A 23,724-nucleotide genomic window follows, 5' to 3' on the forward strand; every position below is an offset into this window, starting at 1 on the left:
ACAGTTAGACATTCTCACTTTTTTCAGAATATATTTGTGGTCTATGTTGCACCCAAGTATGAGATACCTGTTGCCTTCTATTCATCTTGGGATCTTGTGGCTTTCCATAACGCCACATCGACCGTCTGCTCCCAGGATGAAGATCTGTTCTTCTATGGCATCAACTATGTGAGTATTGGGAATGGAGAGAGACTCCAAGCTCATGTCCTGGTCTAAAGGCTTATCAGAGGCTAAGCCAGAGGGGGGAAAAAAACAGTAAAGCTAGAGGTACGGGCACAAGGCCATCTGTCCATTCTCTGAATACAACTGACAACAAAGGAGGGCAACTCTGCACTCAGGGAAACATACACACTCTGGAGCCACAAACATTAACTCATCCTGGAGAGTGTTGGTGAAAAAGTAACTTGCTTGCATCTTCCTGCGGTCTCAACCTCCATCACTTGACCAGGTCAGTTTGCTAACTTCCATCCAAAGCTGCTTGTCACGCTCAGGGACTTCCAAAGGACAAGAACAAATAGGCTTATTAATGCTTTTCTGGGCACAAATAGTGTTCTGGTTTCATCTTTGAGATGTTAACAAATGACAAAAACAGTTGTTTATATATTTAATATATACATATTATGCATATATTTTGACTACATATACACTTCATGACACAGCAGCCTAAAACTGAGATGATTGTACATTTTCATGAAAATCATGAATATTGTTTAAGTTTGGGCAATAATATTGACATAATCAACTAGATATGTTCATATTCTGCTTAATAAACATGTAAAGATGATTTTAAATTTAGTTTGTTGTTAATCATAGTGTATTTAACTCACAATATTGCACTATGCAATGTAAAACGTGATTTGTTATTGGGATTATGTATTTAAAATCCACTATTTTTCACAATATGAGTTGTGTAAACAATTTGAATTCAAAATTCAGAAACACATTTGACATGTGAAAAACATTATGTGATATCTATGTCTGGGCTTATTAGTGCTATGTTGTAACATAGCAGAATGTTTTAGTTGCTTGTTGACAAGCATTAGACAGACAGAAATAGGTCATATGGGTTTTAGCATTAGCCAAACAAATCCTGGCCTATAGGATTAGGCAGGATGCTAGCTGTTTGTTTGATGCATTTAACTGATGAAACAGTACAGAACTAATAGCCACACAAAAGAACTGGCTTTTTACACCACTTCAAACCTTTGTTATAAAATTCGGCAGTATTTCTTATTCTAAATGCCAAACCTGCAACTCATTTCACAACTTCCACATTTAGAGTCTTGTTCATGATAGCAAACTGAATTCTATGTATTTTAAACAGAAGTTAAATGGCTTTGAGAGTATTTGTATAACCATATTTCAACCAATAACCCTTTTATACTTTTGGCAGTTGAACAAAAGCAATATATATATATATATATATATATATATATATATATATATATATATATATATATATATATATATATAGTACTGTGCAAAACATTTTAGCAGTTAAGATGTTTCACAAAAACATTTGCCTTAAGATTGTTATTTATATCTTCAGCTTTAGTGTGTCAATAGGAAAAATACATTTTAGTCTCCCAAACATTACTTTTACTAATAGAAAAGATTAGAATAGAAGAACAGGGAGCCCTGCAAGAAATGGCATTGCCCCCACAAAGCCCCCCATTGAACATCGAGTCAGTCTGAGATTACATAAGGAGACAGAAGCAATTGAGACAGCCTAAATAGATAGAAGAACTATGGCGAATTCTCTAAGAAGCTTGGGACTTCCTATCTGCCAACAACCAAGAAAAAGTATGTCCAGGTGTACCAAGGAGAATTGGTGCTGTTTTAAAGGCAAAGGTGGCCACACCAAATATTGATTTAGCTACCATCACTATGCAACATTTTTCACAAGTGCCTAAAATGTTTGCACAATACTGTATATATACAGTATATACTATATCATATTTTCTCTCTTTAGTGTCACTTCTACTTAACAAGTTCCTCTTCAGGAGTGTCATGGCAAGAGGGACCACATTTCATTTAACATCTTATGTAAGTCTCATTTCAAACGCTGTATTTTTTAAAGAGCAAGGAGAAAAGAGGGCTAATAAATGAAAGGATTGTAAGCCTACAATTAGAACAGATATCTCCATATGCTCACTTATAGTTAATGCATTCATTTATTGTTCTTAGCCAGAGGGCCTCATCAAGGAAATATGAGGCATGGATGCTAAGGGATCATTAAAGGAAAATATCAAACAATCGACTAATGCCTATAGCAATTCACTGTGAACACTTCCTCTGATCTGACACATTTTGTTAGATTCGCCCCTGTATGTAGTCTGTGATCTCATCTGGCTTGTAATCGATTCAGATAGTGACAAAATCTGTTCTGCTTGTATTATTCCTCGCCTTTGCGAGGAGGACAAGAATGTGGGAACAAATAACAGTGTGTTCCTGCACTGATAAATTAATGGGCCTTGTTAGACATGGTCACACAGACGTCACTTGATCCACAGTACCAGACAGAAACAAGTGACTCTTGTTGAGTCTTATCAAACACTGTCACGCTAGTTCTATTAACCCTCATGTTCTGTTTGGGGTCTGAAGGACTCCAAGGCCCTTAAAATAACTCAAAAATATAATTAACATTTATGTTTCAGGTTGATATTCATGTTTTTCCCTATCTTACACACAAAAAGTGGTAACCTGCAATTGTTACCTAAAGGAGCTATACCTGATTGGTTTTGTGACGTTAAATTATATTTTTGACTTGAATCAAACCAGTTAATTTAGATTTTACCACATGATGCACATTTTTCATCTAAACATTTTTTCAGTGCATGAGAACAGATTATAAACAATATAGTATTTTCAACTCAATAACTTATGTCTTGGAGACCCCAGATATAAAAGATGATTAAATGTAATGAATTTACATCACTCTGAATGGTGTACACACTTTAGACACTCCTGTAAGTTACTAATTTTCATCTCTTGAATTGAATTTTTCTACAATGTGTTTTAAACTGGGTCAAATTGATAACAACAAACAGAAAACAACATTACCAGAATAGATACCAATCACATTTCTGAAAAGTGCATGTGTGGTCTGCAGCAAAACAGAGGGAAAATGCTTTAATAATAGATGCCTGGGTTATGATTGCATCAGAGGAACATATTAAAAGAATATGAAGGGGAAATAATAGGATTTTCAAAGCACTATTATTATTATTTTTATACATACATCATTGAAGTCTATGGGACCCCAAACATAAAAACAGTATGCAATCTCAACAGAACATGAGGGTTAAAGTAAAACCATTTGAGTGGTCTAATGATCTAGAAACATTAGACGTAGGACCACAGGTCACCCTCTTATCCGCTTCTAGCAGAGCCTGAGGGAAATAACACCCAACTTAATGTCAGACCACAAAACCAGGTACCTACAGCAAAACAACGAATGCACAATTAAAGAGATGTTTATGGCTGAGAGAGGTAATAGGCAGCAAATACATTTGCGAAGCTCCTTGAATTATGTGTTGTCAGGCCAGAAATGACAGAACTGGTAAATGTGTCTGTTTGTGTGCACAGAGACAGTCTGTTTGAGGCATCTAGACCAGACAGAACAATGAATATGAATGAGAGAGAGGATGGCGTATCAGCGAGGGGGGTAAATGTCACCCTCACCATCCGCCTGTTAATGCATGGGAAGGTAAGACACATCACAGAGCTCAACAGTACTTGTATTTTGCAAGTGAAACCAGTCAAGAAATTAAACCAGTACATAAGAGAGATGAATCCATAAATGATCATTATAGACAGACAGATGAACCCCCAAAATGGGTCAGGGAACTATTCAGGCCACCCCCAATCACTGTGCCAAATTTCCCCACTTTTCTCCAAACAGATCATGGGACTGCTATAGACAAAAAAAAAATAAATAAATAAATAAAAGAAGAAGAATAAGAATGCTAACGAATACAATAGGGGCTACCCCCCTTCAGTGCTTGGCCCCTAATTAGAAACAGAGAACGCATTAAGTTGTATTACTATTTACTGCATCATCATTTCTAACGAGAAAGGACCTGTAGTCATTCTTTGATGAATCATTTGATAAATCATTCCTGAAAAATTTCATACATAAAGTCCAACATGTAGACAGTCAGAACTCCATAAGACAGCATTATTTCAGTTTACTATGCAATCATTTGAACATTATGTTGGCCTAGATTAACCATTTTTTTTGTTTGTATTTTGTGTGTGTTTCTAGGAAGTTGGAAGTATCATTGGAAAGGTAAACAATTCAGTATGACACTGAATTAAGCAAAACATATTCTTCAGCTATCCAAAACTTCAATACTGTCCTTATTGTCATTTAAGTATGGCTTATAATATTAAATATAATCTTAATATACACATAATGAATTTGTTATATGTTCAGGCAGTCTTTTAAAATGACTTTTTCCTTATTTGGTTTTAGAAAGGAGAGACTGTCAAAAAAATGAGAGAGGAGGTAAGTTATATATTGAGGTTTATTAACAAATATCAAATTAGGCCAATCATTTTAATTAATAGTTATTTCACATAATTGACAATGAACTGTTGCTAACAAACTGCAATGCAATGCACACTATTAATCCTGAGTAGTTAAGTGAATTAAATGGCGTATAAAGTGTAAAAGTAACACATTTGGGTCACCTCATCTACAAAATGAGATAGGGGAAAACATTCATAGGAATAATTTTCATTTTGAGTAAACTCAGCTTGTTAGATTTCGTTTGCATGATGGTATTTACTTGGGAAAGGATCCAAATTTTAGCAGTGAGGTAAGACTGATGAATTATATTTAATGCAGCACAAAACTCTGATTTTCTCTCTGGATTCAGAGTGGAGCCCGAATTAATATATCTGACGGTTCCAGTCCAGAGCGCATCATCACCATCACCGGCGCATCTGAGGTCATCTTTAAAGCATTCGCCATGATTGCAGAGAAGTTTGAGGAGGTGTGTGTGTGATTTGTCCATTAATGTGCAATTAATATTATGGGTGATTTGAATGCATTTCAATTGTAGCTCAAATTTCCTTACAGAAACTTTCAACCTCTATTCATGCAAATGTTTTTTTCTCTGTTATCACATTGTTTTCATTTTCGGAGTGACTGCACTGGGTATAAACAGATGTGGCAATTCGCAACTATTTTGTAGAATCAGAAAAAAACACTATGTATAATATGTTATTAAACTATATAAGTCTAAATATATAGTAAATAGGACTATGTAAAATATTGCATATTTACTATGTATGTTATTATATTACACACCAGTATGTCATTGTATATTTAGAATAGTTTATGTTACAAGACAAAATGCAAATAGTGTATGTTAGTACTATACAGTACCATTCTAATAGGTCTTATATATATATATATATATATATATATATATATATATATATATATATATATACTGTATGCTAGTGCATCTGATACATATGCATTTCTTTTCTCTCTTCCAGGATATACTGGCCTCCATGATAAACAGCACAGTGGCAAGCAGGCCTCCTGTCACACTGCGCCTCGTCTTCCCTGCCAGTCAGTGTGGTTCACTTATTGGCAAAGGAGGCTCCAAGATCAAAGAGATCAGAGAGGTAAATATGAGTTTAATCAGTTACCAAAATGCAAAGAGTTTGTAATGCAGGTCACAGTGGCCCCCAGATGATGCACAGAATGGTCCGTTAAACAGTTATTTTCCTTTGTCTCAGCGGCAAGCATAAACATTTAACATCACCCTGATTGATTGTCCTCATCAAGGCAAAACTTTTTATTCCTGAGCACAGGGGGGCCATTCATCTCTGCCTTCCACTCATTCCACATGTTATGAGACTGCTGGGCCCCTCAGCTTTAATTTCAAAGTCCAAAATTATCTCACATTTCCCTCAAACTCATATATTCAAAGCTTTCATTAATGAAAAAACAAAGCAATCCATCTCACAAGTGGAACCGTTCGTTTTCATTTAGCTGTTGAAATTGTCATGAGGACAATGGCTTTTGCTTGAAGGCTTTGTTTTTTATACTCAGCTGGTGGGTCTCATTGAATAAATATAGCTGTCCTCTCTGCTGAGGGCTGTGAGGGGTGAACTGGCTGCTTTTATTCCCAGTTGCTATGAATGTCTAGGACAGGACGGCCCACCAAGGCCTAAATAGACTCACATTTATATACAGTCTCCAAATAGATTGACCTAAATAACTAGCCAGACCATAACAATGTCAGTTCTAGATGTTAGTATTGCAGTAATGCCAAAACGCACTTAATGGCACACTTTTCTGTAAGTCGCTTTGGAAAGAAGACATCGGGCAAGAACATAAGCGTAAATGTACTTAATTATAAAAAATGTCCTATAGTTAACATGCAATATGTTGAATATGGACACTGTAGTATTAAATGCTACTTATTGAGTCCAAACCTCCAAAACAATAAATTTTCACTCTAATTTTTTTATTTTTTTATTTTTATCTAGATAACAAGCATGTTAAACATGTTCAAAGCACAATACAAACAACATAAAAATGCAAGAAAAAAAAAAAAAAAAAGGAAATATTCAGGGTATCAAAAGAAAAAAGTTAATTTAAATAGGTTAAATTTCTTAATTATTATTGCTTTGTTATTTTTACGCAACTTTACCATTCTATGATATTATTTCAATTTTGTGAGAAATAAATTAAAATTAGGTTTGTTGTCTGACAATTTCATCTTATGGATAAAGAATGTTCCATAAATAATTAAGACATTTATTACAAATAAAATGTTAACATCTTTGTTAAGGAGGTGAAAAAAAATGATACATTACAAAGGAGACATTACAATACGATTTTGACTCTAAATTGTTGTATGAGAAAAAAAAGGTACTTCATTTCATTACAGTAACATCCTGTAATGACAAACGTGTACATGAAAGATATTTCAGATAAAAAGTATGAGATCATAATAATAATAATAATAATAATAATAATAAACACTTTTTCCATCACCATTGTCACACACTAACATTTCTTATTTTATTTCTTATCTGACCAATAAAAATCTTCCTAAATGACCATTAAATATAAACTCTGAGATGTGTAGAAACGCCCAGAAGCTGGCTTGACAACATAACTTTTGCAATAGAGCAAGTAAATCTTAAATTCATACCTAAAAATTTAATCTAAAATTAAATCTTTAAATCTAAAAAGTATACTGGATGTTTGGAATGAGATGTGTAAAGAGTTAAGTACTTGCTCATATACGATGGAGTGTGTAATTTCTGCTCTACTAGTTTCACCAAAAATAATGACTGTTTTCAAACAGGTTTCCTGAACACACCTCTCACCTTGACCGTTGGTCAGCCGCCAAACTCACCCCATTTGTTGAGCTAATGTTCCTGTGTCAGGCTGGTTAGAATACTCAAACAAATAATGTGTTTACACTCATATAGAGGTCAACCTACGAATGGCTTACTTACAGTAGTCTTTGCACATTTAACTGGTATAGGAGATTTTTAACATAAAAATATATAGAAATATGTTGAAGTGTGTAGTAGTGAAATATGTTAAAGTATGTTGAAGTGGCTTACATTGACTTACACTGACACCTAGTGGCCTGGATGCTGCATCATTCAAACAGAGTAGTTTTCAGTTACCAATGCCATTGTAGAAATTCACTATGCACAGTAAACCAGGATTAATTTAATCCATGAATGAAAGTGTCCAATAATAGGGCAGTTACTGAGATTAAGCGAGTAGTATTTATTTGGTTATGTGATGCTAACATGGCTGCCCACGTGAGGCGCCCCTGTCCCATGTAGATTAAAAGAGATTTTATAAGGTTACTGATTTGACTGAACTCTTCAGCTCACATGAGTAGTTATGATTTTATACATATGTTTCAAAATTACTATTAATTTCTTTAGAAGTAAAACTTTGTAAATTAAGAAAAAAAATTACTGAGTGTACCTTTACTGAACTGTTACCACTGAAAGAGCCGGCTTGGAGCTTGTCTTCATTAACAGTGTTTCCATGTGTTAGAGCACGGGTGCCCAGGTGCAGGTAGCAGGAGACTTACTGCCTGACTCCACTGAGAGAGCGGTGACCATTTCAGGCACCCCCCACGCCATCACACAATGTGTGAAGCACATCTGTACCGTCATACTGGAGGTTGGTGCGAGTTCATCTGGGAGTGTGTGAGTGTGACCTGATTTTTAATTGTAAACCTATGTGTGTGTATGAATGATTTCCCATTGTGCTTAAATGTCATTTAAGGTGTGGGATATTTTTCATGTCTCTTTCCCCTTCACGCTTCATTTGCATTCGGTTTCAATGCATGCACAACATGTTAAATGTTCCTATTTGCTTCATTAGTTCCCAGCATCCAAACTTGGATGCCTTTGTTTTGTAGACTGTTCACTGGATTGCAGAACAGAACAATCCATTTTAGGCTTAAAGGTGCAATCAGTAATTGTGCCTCATTAAAATGGTTTTGCACATAATGAAATGAATAGTTATACTGAGAAATCTGTTTAAAATGACATATACTCACAATAGCCTAATGACAGTTGTTTTATTCATGAGCTGGGTTGCGTCATGGGGACTGACATATTAAATACCCCATGAAACCATGAAATCGCTTGGCACAGTTTTGTGTCCCATGTTAATATTTCCAATTGAAAAAGGAAATTTGGGCAGGATTTTAGGGCTTGTCCTTTCCATAAAAATAAAATAAATAAATAAATAATAATAATAATAAAATAATAAAAAATTGCCATTAGGCTTTTGTTATGTCACAGCCACGAACCATGATTTGCTATTTGCTTGTCAAAAATCAGAGTAGTGCATTGAGTTATCAATATTTTTTTGGTGTGTTTTCCCTGAGGAGAGAGACAGTTAATTTTAAATGTGTATATATCCAAGTACACTAGCATATTGACAGTGTTGGGAAGATTACTTCTGAAATGTAATCTGGTACTGATTACAAATTACATGACCAAAATTTTAATCAGTAACATGATTTTAAAGATTATACTTTTAGGTAATCTAATCTGATTACTTTTGGATTACTTATTGCAGGGTTTAATGAAAATCTAATCATAATATGTTTTAATCTAATCAAAAATCTGTTTTTTGTAAGGCAAGGATTTCAATGCACAGCTACATTTTTCAATGTGTATCTTGAAAGTCAAGTAATTTTTGTATGTGGTCAAATGAGAAACGAGACTACACTGTCTTCAATGTATGTACTAGATCTACCTGGCTAGACCTATCGCATGTAATTCAGGCTCTGGCTCAGACCACTCTTTTAAATTTTAGCATCATAATAATGCACTAAATTATGCACTAGTTATTGCCGTTGGCTGAATTGTACTGTAATAAAAATTGTATCATGTAATCCATAAAAATCACTGTTATCTGAGCACAAACATAATATAATTACAAGTACTTGATTTTTTAAATCTTTTTATGCAATCCAGGTTACACGTAATCCATTACTACCCAACAGTGCATATAGATGGCTTCAAAGCTAATAGACATGGACTAAAAATAAAAAAATTCCCATTTTGATTTCACAGGGGCTTTAAAATTACCTTAAAGAACAGCCTTCATTTTATGTCCGTAACTCACCATGCTATTGGACACATTTGCTTGTGGAATAAATTAATCATGGCTGACTACTTCGGGCATTTCTACACTTAAGACTTTTGATTTTGCGTGATGCTGCATCCACACCGTTAGGTGTCAGTATAAGTGCAATACAACTGCCATAATGGCCAAACAAATACTGAGTGCATCTTAAACAAAGTTCACTCCATTTTGAAAACAAATCTTTTGACAGATACTGACCAAATAAACACTTTTGAAATTGTATTGCCTGTACTTGTCTCTCATGTGTAGTCACCACCTAAAGGAGCCACCATTCCATACCGACCCAAACCCTCCACAGGTGGCAGCCACACAGTGTTAGCACAACCACATGCTGCTCCGGTGAGTTTTGCATCCATTTTAATAAAAAAAAGTAAATAAAAAATAAAAGAACTGTACAATCACAACAGCTCTTCGCAAGCACTGAGTCCATAGTTCCCTACAGTCCCAGTGGGGAGCTGTGAGTGTGGAAATCTACGCTAATGATTTCACTGAGATCAGTTGACAGAATAAATCTCAGATCCAATCAGTAAAACAGTCACCAAAGGGGACCATTTCAAGTGCTCTTAAACATGCAGATCAGACTTGCTTTGAATGACTCATTCAGGTCTGTAAATTTTGCTCAGAATTGTAAAGTTTGTAACTTATAATTGTAAATATATCTAGACAATCCATTCAGCTCCATCCATTCTGTCCTGATGTTTTTTGGGGAATAAGGTTTGTGAAATATTAATTTACTCATTAGAGGAGGTAATCTAAGCATGATCAGTCAAATCTCTGCTCGGTGTGTTTTTACATTTACATTTATTCATTTAGCAGATGCTTTTATCCAAAACGACTTACAAAATGAGTAAGGATACAACATAAGCGATTCATCTTAAGGAGACAGTAACAAGAAAGTGCTGCGTTACAAAGATTCAGTTGCATCAGAAAAGTATTAGCCAAGATTAGAGTTAAGATTTTTTATTAATTTTTTATTTGAGTGTATGGTCAAGTGCTCATGAAGACAGAGTGGGAGTCTGCTTCATGGATGGAGTTGGGCAGGTCATTCCACCCTTGACGTGAAGCTGAAAGTCTGGGAAAGTGATTTGGTGCTTCTTTGTGTTTGTACCACAAGGCGCAACTCATTTGCAGACAACAGCCTTCTGGTGGGAACGTAGCTCTGCAAGATTGATTTTAGGTAAGCTGGAGCAGACCCAGTGACTGTTCTTTATGCCAGCATCAGAGCCTTGAAGTTGATACATGCAGCAACCAGTAGTCAGTGTAGTGAGACAAGGAGGGGTGTAACATGCGCTCTCTTGGCTGCTGCATTCTGGATCATTTGCAGAGGCCTGAATGTGCATGCAGGAAGGCCGCCTAAAAGAGCATTACAATAATAAATGTCTAGATATGACAAGAGACTGCACAAGGAGTTGTGTGGCATAATCAGAGAGGAACGGTCTTATCTTTCTGATGTTGTAGAGTGCAAATCTTCATGATTGGGCTGTTTTTGAGATGTGGTCAGTGAAATTAAGTTGGTTGTCGATGGTTACCCCCAGATTTCTGATCGTTTTGGATGGTGTTATTGTAGATGTACCCAGCTGAATGGTGATGTTATGCTCAACAGCAGGGTTGACTGGAAAGACGAGGAGCTCAGTCTTCGATAGGTTGAGTTGAAGTTGTGTTCCTTTATCCAGGCCAAAATGTCTGCCAAGCAGTCCGAGATCCTAACAGTCACTGTGGGGTCGTCAGGCTGGCAAGACAAGTAGAGCGGCGTGTCATCGGCATTGCAGTGGTAAGAAAACCCATGTGTTTGAATGATGGGTCCCAATGATGTTGCATATATGGAGAAGAGAATTGGGCCAAGCACTGAGCCCTGAGGTACCCAAGTAACTAGCTGATGTGAATTGGACAACCCACCACTCCAGGCTACTTTGAAAGATCTTCCTGAACGATAGGACTTGAACCAGCTAAGCACAGTTCCTGTGATGACCAGAGTAGAGAGGGTGGACAGGAGGATCAGATGGTTGACTGTGTCAAAGGCTGCAGATAGGTCCAGCAGTATAAAGATGGATGATCTGGAGCCAGCTCTCGCCTGTCTCAGTGATTTGGTGACAGAAAGCAGGGCAGTCTTGGTGGAATGTCTGCTTTTGAAGTCTGACTGATTGTTGTCTAGCCGCTTGTTCTATGAGAGAAAGGCAGAGGTCGGATTGAAAACTACCCTTTTGAGTATTTTCGCCATGAATGGGAGGAGAGAAACCGGTCTGTAATTTTCTACTTGTGTGGGGTTAAGTGCAGGTTTTTTAAGCAATGGAGTTACTCGAGCCTGCTTAAACGTGTTGGGAAAGGTGACTGTAAGTAGAGATGTTTTAATTATATGTGTAAGTGCAGGTACAATGGACGGAGAGATGGCTTGGAGAAGGTGGAGAGGTATAGGGTCAAGGGGGCAAGTGGTGGGGTGGTTGGAGAGGAGGAGTTTAGAGACCTCAGTGTCGGCTAGAGGAGAGAACACAGAGAGAAGAGCTGCATATAGGAGATGGGTGTTTGAGAGGGTGTGGTGCCAAGAACGTACTTCTCATTGCTGTAACCTTATCAGAAAAAAGTGGCAAAGACATCTGCTGTCAGCAAGGGGGTGGGAGGTGGATGGCAGAGGAGTGTGTTAATGTCCTAAATAGGCTTCGCATGTCTGCAGTCATGTTGATCTTGTCCCGCAGATGCAGCATTATCAGAGAAGGAAGCAAGCAGAGACTGATACTTACTTCTTTAGATTTCCACCATTTCCTCTCAGCCGCCCTGAGTTCGGTCCGATGTTCACAAAGAACATCAGAGAGCCAGGGATTGGGGGTGTCACACATGCTGGCCTGGAGGAAAGAGGACAGATGCTGTCTAGACAGGTTGTTAAATTGGAGCATAGAGTGTATGTAGCAGTGTTTACATCCAGAGAGGAAAAGAGATTTTTCAAGGGAAGAGAGGTAGAGACAGCAGTGGAAAGGCGGGTGAAAGGGTGAGAGAGAACGGAGGTTATGATGAAAGGAAACCAAAGGAATTGTATGTGCTAGTCTAGATGGAAGTATCATGTTAAATTGAACAAAATAGTGATCATAAACATGTCAAGGGGTAACAAGAACATTGTTAGCGGTACAGTTACGTGTAAAAAATTAAGCTGGTTGCCCGATCTGTGCGTTGCAGTAGTGCATAGCCGTTTCAGGTCGAACGAGGCCAGAAGAGCATGAAGTTCAGCGGCCTGGGGCTTGTCAAGGTGTATCACCAAGGACCTCAAGTGGGGTGCCATCTTCAGGGAAGGAGAATAGCAGGACATCCAGCTCCTCAAGGAAGTTAGCCAGCTGACCTGGAGGGTGATATATGACAACGACATGGATTTTTGTAGGTTGCGTTGTAGTGATAGCATGGAATTCAAATAAGATATTGTTGCATAGTAAGGAAAATGGTGAAAATGTTCTGTTATTTGGTATCAGCAAACCTGTTCCCCCACCCCTACCGGTATGTCGAGGGGTGTTGCTATAGCCTCTGGGTGGATGTCCCTATCAGAGCGAGGATGCAGAGGGCTGACTGCGTGGCAAAGGCTGGAATGCAGTCAGCTTTGTTCACAGTTGACTGGCAAGTCCAGAGTCCAAACAAAAATGAGAGAGGAGCAGGTGATGATGTGCAAAGGGGCCTTAGATTGCATGGGTTGCAGTGTGTCCGGCGTCTGAATCATGAAAAATGTGTTTAACAGATAACAGGAATGTGCTTTAGGGCACATGATATGCAAGGAGTAGACATTATTAGTAGGAATGCCTTCTCCTTTTTAGGAATGCCTTTTTATATGAAAGGAAAACAACTAAAGACTACATTTGAGTAATTATGACTTTTAGTTTGACTGAGATGAATGCAAGACTGGAAATTCTGCACATCTGTATATTGTAGAACCATGCCAGCTACAAGCTCCACTTGTCTCATGAGGATTAAAGTGATGTTTCCTTAAGAAGCAGTCTAGTACTGAATTTATTCATTGATATGGCTGGGGATAGCATGAAATGTACTGTAATGCCCCCTTGTGGTTACATTAAGAAAAATGTAACAGTTTGCTCAAAATCCCTCATTCATTGCACTTTTAAATATGTCATTGACAAAGTGGTCTCATATAACAAGACTTTCAACTTGTGGCGTAATGTCTTGACCCCTTTGCAGCTTGCTCTAGCCAAGAAGCGTCCACTTAGATAGAAAGACTAACATGTAAAATGTCCAACCCCACTTCATTTTGCTGTTACATGTTGTTTAGGGGTATCTGAAATAGATGATACGAATAGACTGCATGTAAAAATGCATTCAGAACAGAAAACAGAAGAAATGTGTAGGATTGTGGGTGCTCTGTGGGTGTGCCAGTGCCATCTGAGGCTGAGACTAATGACAAAGGAGTAATTAGGCCGTTGTTATCTGTACAACTCCAACTAACCTAAACATGTTATCTTGTCCACAGGCTTTTGCTTTCCCAGGACAATTTGCCATTCCACCCCAAGACGTGAGTGTTAGTCCCACTGCCTGAACAGTATCATTCACAGCACACTTCAACAGTCCCCCAGCCACATCCCACCCCTTATACAACCACAATTCTCCCACTGCATTCTTCTCACACACCTAAGTGTCAGTATCCCTGTCTTTTCGATCACACTGGAGCCTCCACTCACTTAGCAGCTTCCTTCGATCGACGATATCACAGGCATGATGCATGAAAAATGGTCTCTGACCGTGACCGTTTCTTTAATATCTAGTGTCATTAACATAAGTAACTCCTTTGCTGTTATATTATTTTCCTTGATGAGACATAAGAAAGCAGGATGTGTTAACAGAATCACTCACATATGTATGCTATAATTTTTTTACGTTAACTTACTGTATTTGGGAGGATAAGTGGACGGCAATTCCAGAGTAGAATAGATATTTAGTCTAATTGAGTCTTATAGGAATAATATATCCAAAAATGAAAATTCTGTCATCATTTACTCACCATTATGAATTTTGAAACGTCTTTATGCATGTATATTCCATACAAGGATAAATTATAATGACCATGTCTGCCAAGCTCAAAAAGGACAAAAAACATCATAAAAGCACCATAAAGGTAGTTCATATAACACCATATTGATAAATTGATCATCTTCCCCTCCAGTAAGCTGTTAACTTGAAAACTAAGTCCGGAGTTGCAGCGTGAAGCATTTACCCATGTTTCCATTGATCATGGTATAAATAATGCGGGGGTTGTACTTGCTTGTTTTGATTTTTGTGGGGGGAAGGGGGTTACCTCCCACCATACACCCCGGAATCTACACCCCTGGCAAAATACAGTAATTTCAATGGGAATCGACACGATCGTGAATTTCATGCGATAGACTTCTGGTGGCAAAGAATTTCCCCTCGTGGATTTTGTGTGAAGTTAAAATTTGGTGAACTTTGACAGACGAATTCGCAGTGTTGACCAAAAGGAAGTTGCTTGGTTTGGCAGTGGTGCTTCTTCCACAGATACACTGAATATTCACAATGGACAAGGATATAATTTTAGCGGCGAGTTTCTTTTTTAACTTCACTCTCCCAGAGTATAAAGTGCAGCATTTAAAAGAGACTGTTCGGCAATTAGTTTTTTTTTTTTCTGGTTTCATAAACGTGCAACGTCCGCCCACACCTCTCCTGTGCAGAATTTTCATTTTTGGGTTAACTAATCCTTTAATATGGGTGCTGTTCTGTCTGTAGATGTGAGTTTCCTCTGAAATAATTCCATTTTGATTGGCTCGTTCTAACCTCCCTTCCTGCCCCCGCAGTTGACCAAGCTTCACCAGCTGACTATGCAGCATATCCCCCTTACCTCCCTTGGGCAGAGCAACCCCACCTTCTCTGGTACGTACCCAGAGCTCCCCAGGGAAGTCTGTCTCTCCCTTTGTCTGTCTCTCTGCCTGTCTTTCTCTTTCTCGATCTGTCTCTCCACCTCTCCACTTCCACCTCATGCTTTCACCACCACACAATCTACTTTTCCAATCTGAAGAAAGTGAGGGGGAACCAGATTGTGGTAAGGCTACAAATATCACAATACTGTGTGTGTCAGAGAGCAAACATTATGCTGCACATGCCGTGCCATGATACAACCACAGAAGCCAATGTGCCCTCTTAAATTGTAAGCCAAATGAATTTTCTAAATTATTTGTATACTTAATGAAGTTGCACAATTTTTGTAGTTAAAAAGTGTTAGTCTAAAGCACTGCGGTAGGAATTCATGTCTAAATTTGGACCAATTTAGCCAAATTTGACAGTCAAGTCACAGCTACAGATCTACAGAAGATATTTTTCTTTAAAGGGACTTTTTCATTAAAAAATGAAAATTCTGTCATCATTTACTCACCCTCATGTTGTTTCAAACCTGTTTCACTTTCTTTTCTTCCATGGAACACAAAAGTAGATTTAAGGCAGAATGTTATGGGTTGACAGGCTATGTCACCATTCACTTTCATTGCATGGACAAATACAATGAAAATAAATGATGACTGAGGTTCCTAACATTCTGCCTTTTGGCTTCCACAGATATAGGAATCATATGAGTTTGTAACAACACTGAGGGGGAATAAATGATGGGAGAATTTTCATTATTGAGTGAAAATTTTGTCCTCATCTACCACTTCATATTCAGAAAGGATTTGAATCAGGGTCCTCTTGATCAGTAGTCAAAGACACTAACACTGGACCACCAGATCTAGTTTATTGTTAAAGGGATAGTTCTCCCAAAAATATAAATTCTTCAATATTTTACTCACCCTCATGTTGTTTCAAACCCATATTATATATATATATATATATATATATATATATATATATATATATATATATATATTATTATTATTTTTTATTTGGTCATTTTTTTATATTGCCTAGGGCAGCAAGTAAACTTGGACTGCCACTGGCACCCCTGGAACCACAACCAGTCCGGATAGGTCTAGTTAGTCTGTGCTCAGAGCCAGCTGTTGACAGCTGCTTTGAGCAGTCTTAAGCATTTCCCAGTGAGTCAGGTCACCATAAAGACAGCATCATGATGGCTATATGATGCATACAGTATGTGTCACCCCTCTCCTTATATGTCAACTCATCACTATGGCAGGTGTTTGCCTTGCCCTGCTTTCATTTGTTTAACATTTCTTCTCCCATCACGTCACTTCATACCTCCACAATACCCCTGACCTGTTCAAACTTGCAGCATTTTCCTCAGTAAACCTGAAGCCTGCTCTCACAGCAGCCTACATTCATCATGACACACAGAATCCACACACTGCAAATGCCTGCCCATAATTATTACCATGGAAATAAAGAGACAGCCTCTCCATAGATGCTCCCGATAATGTGGGCTATTTAGAAATACTTTTATGGGTGTTTTTCAATCTCAGGCGGAAGTAAATTATTCAGAAATTAATTCATGACTCACCCACCCTAGCAGCCTTAATGCTGTTATACACTATATAATTTTACTGTCATTAATTCAGATTTTATTTGAGCAATCTCAATGGCAGTATAGCAATGTTAAAATGTCAACTGTGGATCTACAAATTACATATTTAGTCATCTATCAAGTTATGTTTTCCTTACCGTCGCATTTCCCTGCATAGGTCTGGATGCCGCCTTTGCAACCAGTTCTCAAGAGCTGACCATACCTAATGATGTAAGTCCTATATGATATAAAGCACATATATTTTACACTGTTAATCAAGTAAACTGGGGGCACAATCTTCATTGCAGCTCATCTTGCATTTTTTTTTTTTTTTTTTTTTTTTTGTCATTATTACTTTTTACAGTGGGGTCCAAAAGTCTGAGACCATATTGAAAACTGGTATTTTTTTCATTGCAACCTGGAAATGAACAGACACGTTTAGGATTTTGAAAAATGTAAAACAAAAACAACGTCTCAGACTTTTGAACCCCACTGTATAATAATTAATTTTGGGTTATTTGTCTTTATGATTTGCCACCCTTACATTATAACACTTTGTTATTCTTTGTTACTGTCATCTCTAGTCCTAAGCATCATTACTTTGTTAAAGGTATAGTTCACCCAAAAACAAAAATTCTCTCATCATTTAATCACCCTCATGCCATCCCAGATGTGTATAACTTTCTTTCTTCAGCAGAATAGAAACTAAGATTTTTAGAATATTTCAGCTCTGTAGGTCCTTTTAATACAAGTGAATGGTGACCAGACCATTGTAGCTCCAAAAATCACATAAAGGCAGCATGAAAGTAATCCATATGTCTCCAGTGGTTAAATCTATATCTTCAGAAGCTATATGATAGATGTGGGTGAGAAACAGATCAATATTTAAGTCCTTTTCTTTACTCTAAATCTCCACTTTCACTTTTACATCTGAAAGACACACGTGGTTTAGTGCCTGTTTAGTTTCGCTTTCAGATCATTTATTAATATATTAATCTGTTTCATATCATATGACTTCTGAAGAAAGGGATTTAACCACTGGAGTCATATGGATTACTTTTTTGTTTCCTTTATGTGATTTTTGGAGCTACAAAGGTCTGATCACCATTTTTCATTCACTAAATGCAAAATGTCTCATTCAGCCTATAAATTCTTGTCAAGGCAACTACAGATTTCTTGTTCGGCTGATTATCATTAGCAGCATAAGAGATTTTAATTTCATCATTTCATTCTTACATAGGAAAAATCATCTTGCAAAAGCAAAATATTATGAGCAATAATTATATTTAACTGCACATAAACCTTAACACTCAATAACGACACAAACCACAATTACTGTGGCAATCAAACCTCATTAATTAAATATGGGCACTTCTCCACACAACAGCAACAACAACAGCATAAATGTCAGCAAACAGTAGAACAGTGATCCTATTACAGCTGACATTTCGAAGAATATTGTTGGTCTAACAAGGTTTTTATTTGGTCTAACAATTTCTTAGTATCTGTTTCAAGTTTTCGGTTTCAAGATTTTCACTCTCAGCCTCCTTAAACTCCATATGTCCAGATGTTGTTTGGTATTTACCCATCTGTCTGTCTGTCTGTCTATCTGTCGGTCTCTCAGCTCATAGGCTGCATCATTGGCAGACAGGGCAGTAAGATCAATGAGATTCGCCAGATGTCTGGTGCCCAGATCAAGATTGCGGGGGCCACAGACGGTTCGGCTGTGCGCCACATCACCATCACAGGCTCCCCAGCCAGCATCAGTGTGGCTCAGTACCTGATCAGTGCTAGGTAGGATATTTCCCTCACTTTTTTATAGGAATAACAAAAATGACAATTTCTGACATTATTTACTCACCCTTATGTTTTTCCAAACCCATATGCTGTTAATTTTCTATGGAACTCAAAAAGAGAATTTGAAAAATCTTCATACAGCTCTTTTCCATACAATAAGATTTCATAGTGACCATGTCTGTTTAGCTCCAATAAGATTTGAGAGCTACAGTAGAAGGGAAGAGACTCTAATTTCAGTCCGATCCTCACACAAAGCTATCGTAGAGCTTTAGAAGACTTGGAGTATAGCACACAAGTTGTATGCACCACTGTTTTGGTGCTTTTATGTTTTTTTTTTAACACACAAGGTCACTATTAACTGTTGTTGTATGGAAAAAAAGCTGTGTGAAGACCAAGTTCTCCTTTTGTGTTTAATGTAAAAAAAAAAAATCATAGCATATGGGGTTGGAACAACATGAGGGTGAGTGAATAATGATAGATGTTTTATTTGTTTGGGTGAAATATTCCTTTTCCACAGGGTCTGGCATAATATGTAGGAATTACACCATAGTCTATTTGTTTGTTTGTTTTCATCTCACCAATATGGCACTCCTTATTAATTATCATCCAGGCATGTTATACCCTTATTATTATTCCTTCTTTTAACACTTAACATTCCCTATATTGATTATTCTTTTTTCTATTTCTCTCACCCCCATGTCACACTCTTCTCTTGTTCACACCCCTTAACCTCACTATTAACCCCACATATCCCTCACGTCCTTCCTTCTCCATGTGTGTGTGTGTTTGCAGTTTAGAGATGGCTAAACTGAGCATCCAGGCTGCATCCTCTACCACTATCGACCTCGGCCTAGGTTTCTCCCAGTCCACCCCTTCCGCCTCCACACCCACCTCCATGGCTGTCCTGGCTGCTCCCCCTTCTGCTATTAACGTCCACTCCCCCCAGTCCGTCTCCTCCATCCCCAGTGCCCACTACGCCCTGCCTGTCTCCAGCCTGCTTGGCATGAAAACTGTCCCTCTGCTGGCAATGCACACAGCTGCCTCTGCGAGCCTCCCGCCAGGCCTCACCCCCTACACCGCAAAGATCCCCACTTCGTCCAGCATCAAAAAATCAGAGCGGCAGAAGTTTGCCCCGTACTGAGCGGCTGTGGTCTTTAATATCAAGAGTAATGTTGTATTTGTTTCTTATTCATCCATAAATATTTTGTAGATTGAAAGTGTTCCCCCGACTCCTTTTTTTTTTAGAAAAATGTCTCTGTGCAATATTTTGCAAACAAATAGCACAAGGAATAGTGAGTGCATGACAAGATTAATCGCTCCTTATATCGTCTTCCATTTTGTTTGGCGTTTCATTCGGAAGTGTTTGAGATATCCATCTCTCACCATATAATTTATCTGACACTCTTCCCTTTTTTTTCACGGAAAGCCAAAGCCCAAAGGAATTTGATTTATTGGTACTATGCAGCTCACGGAGAAGGTCTGTGTCTGTACGTATTATTTTTTCTGTTGTTGTTTGTTTATCTTGGTGTGATTTTAATGTGCTGATTAGAACAGGCTGTCATTTTTGTTACTGTATCAAAATAAAGTAATTTCAAAGAGAGTATGATGCTCTGCGTCTCATACTGATGTTGTTATTCTGACTGCATCAGCATATTGGATTTTGCCGATACCGATAACTAAGGTGCAAGGCAGATAACCATTTTATCGGCCGATAGTTTTTGAAATATATTTATTGAATTTATTGATTTATTGTATAAATAAAAATAAATTCCTTACTGTGACAGGCACAGACACAGAGTCAACAATAGTCCAAATTAATAAAATACCAGATGCTGTATGTTGTACAACTTAAATCCCAATAATAACAAGAAACAAATTAAGATTTGGTGCATTATGTGGGACATTTATGCAGAAAATCTATCTGTAAACTATCGTGTGGATTTTTACAGATACGATAGTTCCAAAAGCAGTGGTACAGACTAAATCGGTCGACCTTTACATACTGTACATCAATAAACTTTTCTGCAAATACTTTCTTATGAATTACCTCATTAATACGGCAGAGAAAGTTTAAGGTGATGTGTGCATTTTTTGCGCTACTAGCGTCACCAAACAGAATTGCAAAAATAATTACCTTTCTCAAATTGGTTGACCAAACACGTGCCATTGGTTGAGGCATCGTTGCTGTGTCGGGTTGGTTGAGATGCTCAAATAAACAAAGCAATGTTTTGATAGCGCCACAGAGCCGCAATGTTTACACTGTTTTGGGGAATCAACCATTACAAAAGGGCTTATTGATAATTAACTCTGCATATTATGTAACTGGGATAGGAGAAAATATTTTAACAGCGAAAAAAATTACACACTTCAGCTTTAAAACACAAAGGCACAAAGACAAGAAGGCAATCCTTACTATGCATTTTGTGATACTAACAAATTAGCATCCTGCTGTTTTTAGAACAATGCTGCAAGCACACCTTTATACGATGTTAACTATACCATACAATATATATAAGACAGTTTAAACTTTATGCAGATGTAAAACAATATCAAACAAATTGTGTTGTTGTTTTTCTTTTCTCTCAGCTAAATTAAATGATGATACTGTAAAACTCTGACTCACATATACAGTAGTAGATCCATGCTTCTCATGCCCAGCAGGGCTTATATCAGGTGTAGAACTGATTTTAACAATAATTTGATCTGTTCTTCTATATCTGATTGTGTGTTTTCCTCCTAGGCTGTCCTCAGAAATAGCAAGTCTGAGGCCACTGTAGTGCAACCTTTACAGTTTATCATTAATCTCTCATTGGATTACCCTAAAGCCATATTGGACTTGTATGGACTCAGATACTACTCAAGTTTACACAATGAAAATGAACAATGTTTTCTAATGTATTTTAAAATCCCGTATTAAACAGATCTGCTGTAATTACTTTTTTATATGTCAACCATTCAATGTAAGACATGTACTATATTTGTGTTTGTTTTTAGATTACTTTTTGAAGATTCTGTATGCATTTTGCTGTTAATGTATGACAATCAATGTGCTTTTACTACTTATATTACAAAGGTAGAACTTAAAAGTAATTCTACAATTAAATGATACCAACTTGTATTAGTACACAGAGGGTCTTGTAGTTTCATTTTATATACAAAGACTACTTTGGAATACCGGCATAGTCTTAAAAGAAAATGGCAAGAAATTGCATTTTTATAAACCTTGATGAAATGAAATACTTCTAATTTCCCATACCCTTGCATTTCAGCGTCTGACCTGTTGTGATTGAAGTGAAAGGTAAGAGCAAACTAATGGAGTTTTTATGGTGCTGCAAAAGCATATCTGCATTGCTGTGGGTCGTTCAATTATACATGCAGTGCTTAAAACAAGGTTATTTTTGGTTAAAGTAAGCTTGTTTTTAAGAACCACACAGAGCACATGGACCAATGGGGAAGTTTGTTTCCATGCGCTGTACATGATTCATATTTGTCTCAGAGAATCATATATTTTTTAGAAAGCTTATTTTGTCCTGCTTATCTACCATTTGTTTCTGATGGATGTTTGCTGTTTTGTAAATGTCATCAGTACATCACTGTCTTTGGCTGTGGAGAACAGACATTTTGACAAGCTGAATGCAATTAATCTAATATAGCTGCAGAGCATAACATTCCCATCGGATCTGAGATACCACTAAAACTTACAATGCATCAATGCCACTGACTTTTATATAAGCAGCATTCATATTTATAACAAAAGCCTCCAAAAAATACCCATCACATCTGCTATAGCTTTTAAATACAAAATGGCATGTCTTTTTGATGACATTTCACAAACAAATTTTCAGCCAAGATGCATTATTATATGTGCTTTAACTTTACCATTCATTCCAGTTTTAGGACAGCCTTCTTTCAAGGGTCTTTTGACACATTTTACTGACCTAGAAGAAAGACCTCAATGAATATTAATAGTTTGTCTGAACTTTTTTACCCTTAAGCTGGAAATGTCCATGGAGTCATCAATTGGTTCAAGACAACAAACTTTGTTGCTTTGGCAAAAAAAATAAATAAATAAATAAATACATAAATAAATAAATTGGAATAAACTTTGCGTCCCTTGGAAGAGAAACTACCTTTTCACAGATACTGCTGGAAGAGATTTCCTAAAAGGTTGCTTAATCATGCATGCATTCAAAGTGAACCATTACCACACTGTCACTCACTGCATGTGGAGGTCTTGTCCTTCTTCTTAAGGAGCAGTGGCCCCATTCAACATTCATAAAATAACTTCATGCTTTCACTCTAAGACTTCTTGCAAAGCTAGGAATTTGACCTTAACCCTGTCCGCTCAAAGATCTAAATCATGTCTACATGCATGGATCCGAGCATCGCTGAACTAAATCAGTTCTTATTGGGCATGGAAATAATAATGTCATAAGGGGAGCTCCTCTCCTCTGCATGGAGGGGGGTCATAGCATGTACTGTGCTGTGAAATGTCTTTGTTAATGTTGAATTAATGATTTTCCCCTCTCACCCCATCAAAAAAAAAGATGATGGAAATGGCTTCGACCGACCCTGAATAATCAATTACATATATTTATGCAGGCCTGTGGTTATGATGAGCATTTCTTTAAAAGGATGTAATAATCTGGCCTCAAGCATCACAGTCTTTTTGTGTGTACGTCTGTGTGTGTATGACTCCTAATTTCACTCATGCGCTCACTACTTTGGATATGTACCATTAGGGGTTCTTCACACCAAACACATTATTGCCTGTCTGCACTGTTTTTCAATTGTTTGTCTATGTATACATGCGCTAGGT

The 23,724-nt window shown here is 37.4% G+C and overlaps 1 protein-coding gene across 2 annotated transcripts; it reads left to right on the top strand.

Moving 5' to 3' along the window:
- Positions 1-21,780, top strand: LOC127412099 (poly(rC)-binding protein 3-like). Of its 2 annotated transcripts, none has more exons than XM_051648179.1 (14): positions 1-448; positions 1,973-2,046; positions 3,589-3,709; positions 4,268-4,291; positions 4,478-4,510; positions 4,884-5,000; positions 5,512-5,643; positions 8,057-8,185; positions 9,917-10,006; positions 14,124-14,165; positions 15,460-15,535; positions 17,287-17,339; positions 18,733-18,902; positions 21,646-21,780. In XM_051648179.1, the coding sequence occupies exons 3-14, from the start codon at positions 3,626-3,628 to the stop codon at positions 21,680-21,682; spliced, it is 987 nt and encodes a 328-aa protein (XP_051504139.1). In that variant the 5' UTR covers positions 1-448; positions 1,973-2,046; positions 3,589-3,625; the 3' UTR covers positions 21,683-21,780. The 2 variants fall into 2 exon arrangements, with proteins under 2 accessions (XP_051504139.1, XP_051504138.1); XM_051648178.1 differs by lacking the exon at positions 21,646-21,780 and adding an exon at positions 19,698-20,047 and having other exon boundaries at positions 5-448.
- Positions 21,781-23,724: the final 1,944 nt, after the last annotated feature.

Source organism: Myxocyprinus asiaticus, chromosome 21 (genome assembly GCF_019703515.2).
Source record: "Myxocyprinus asiaticus isolate MX2 ecotype Aquarium Trade chromosome 21, UBuf_Myxa_2, whole genome shotgun sequence".
NCBI classification, from domain to species: Eukaryota; Metazoa; Chordata; class Actinopteri; order Cypriniformes; family Catostomidae; genus Myxocyprinus; species Myxocyprinus asiaticus.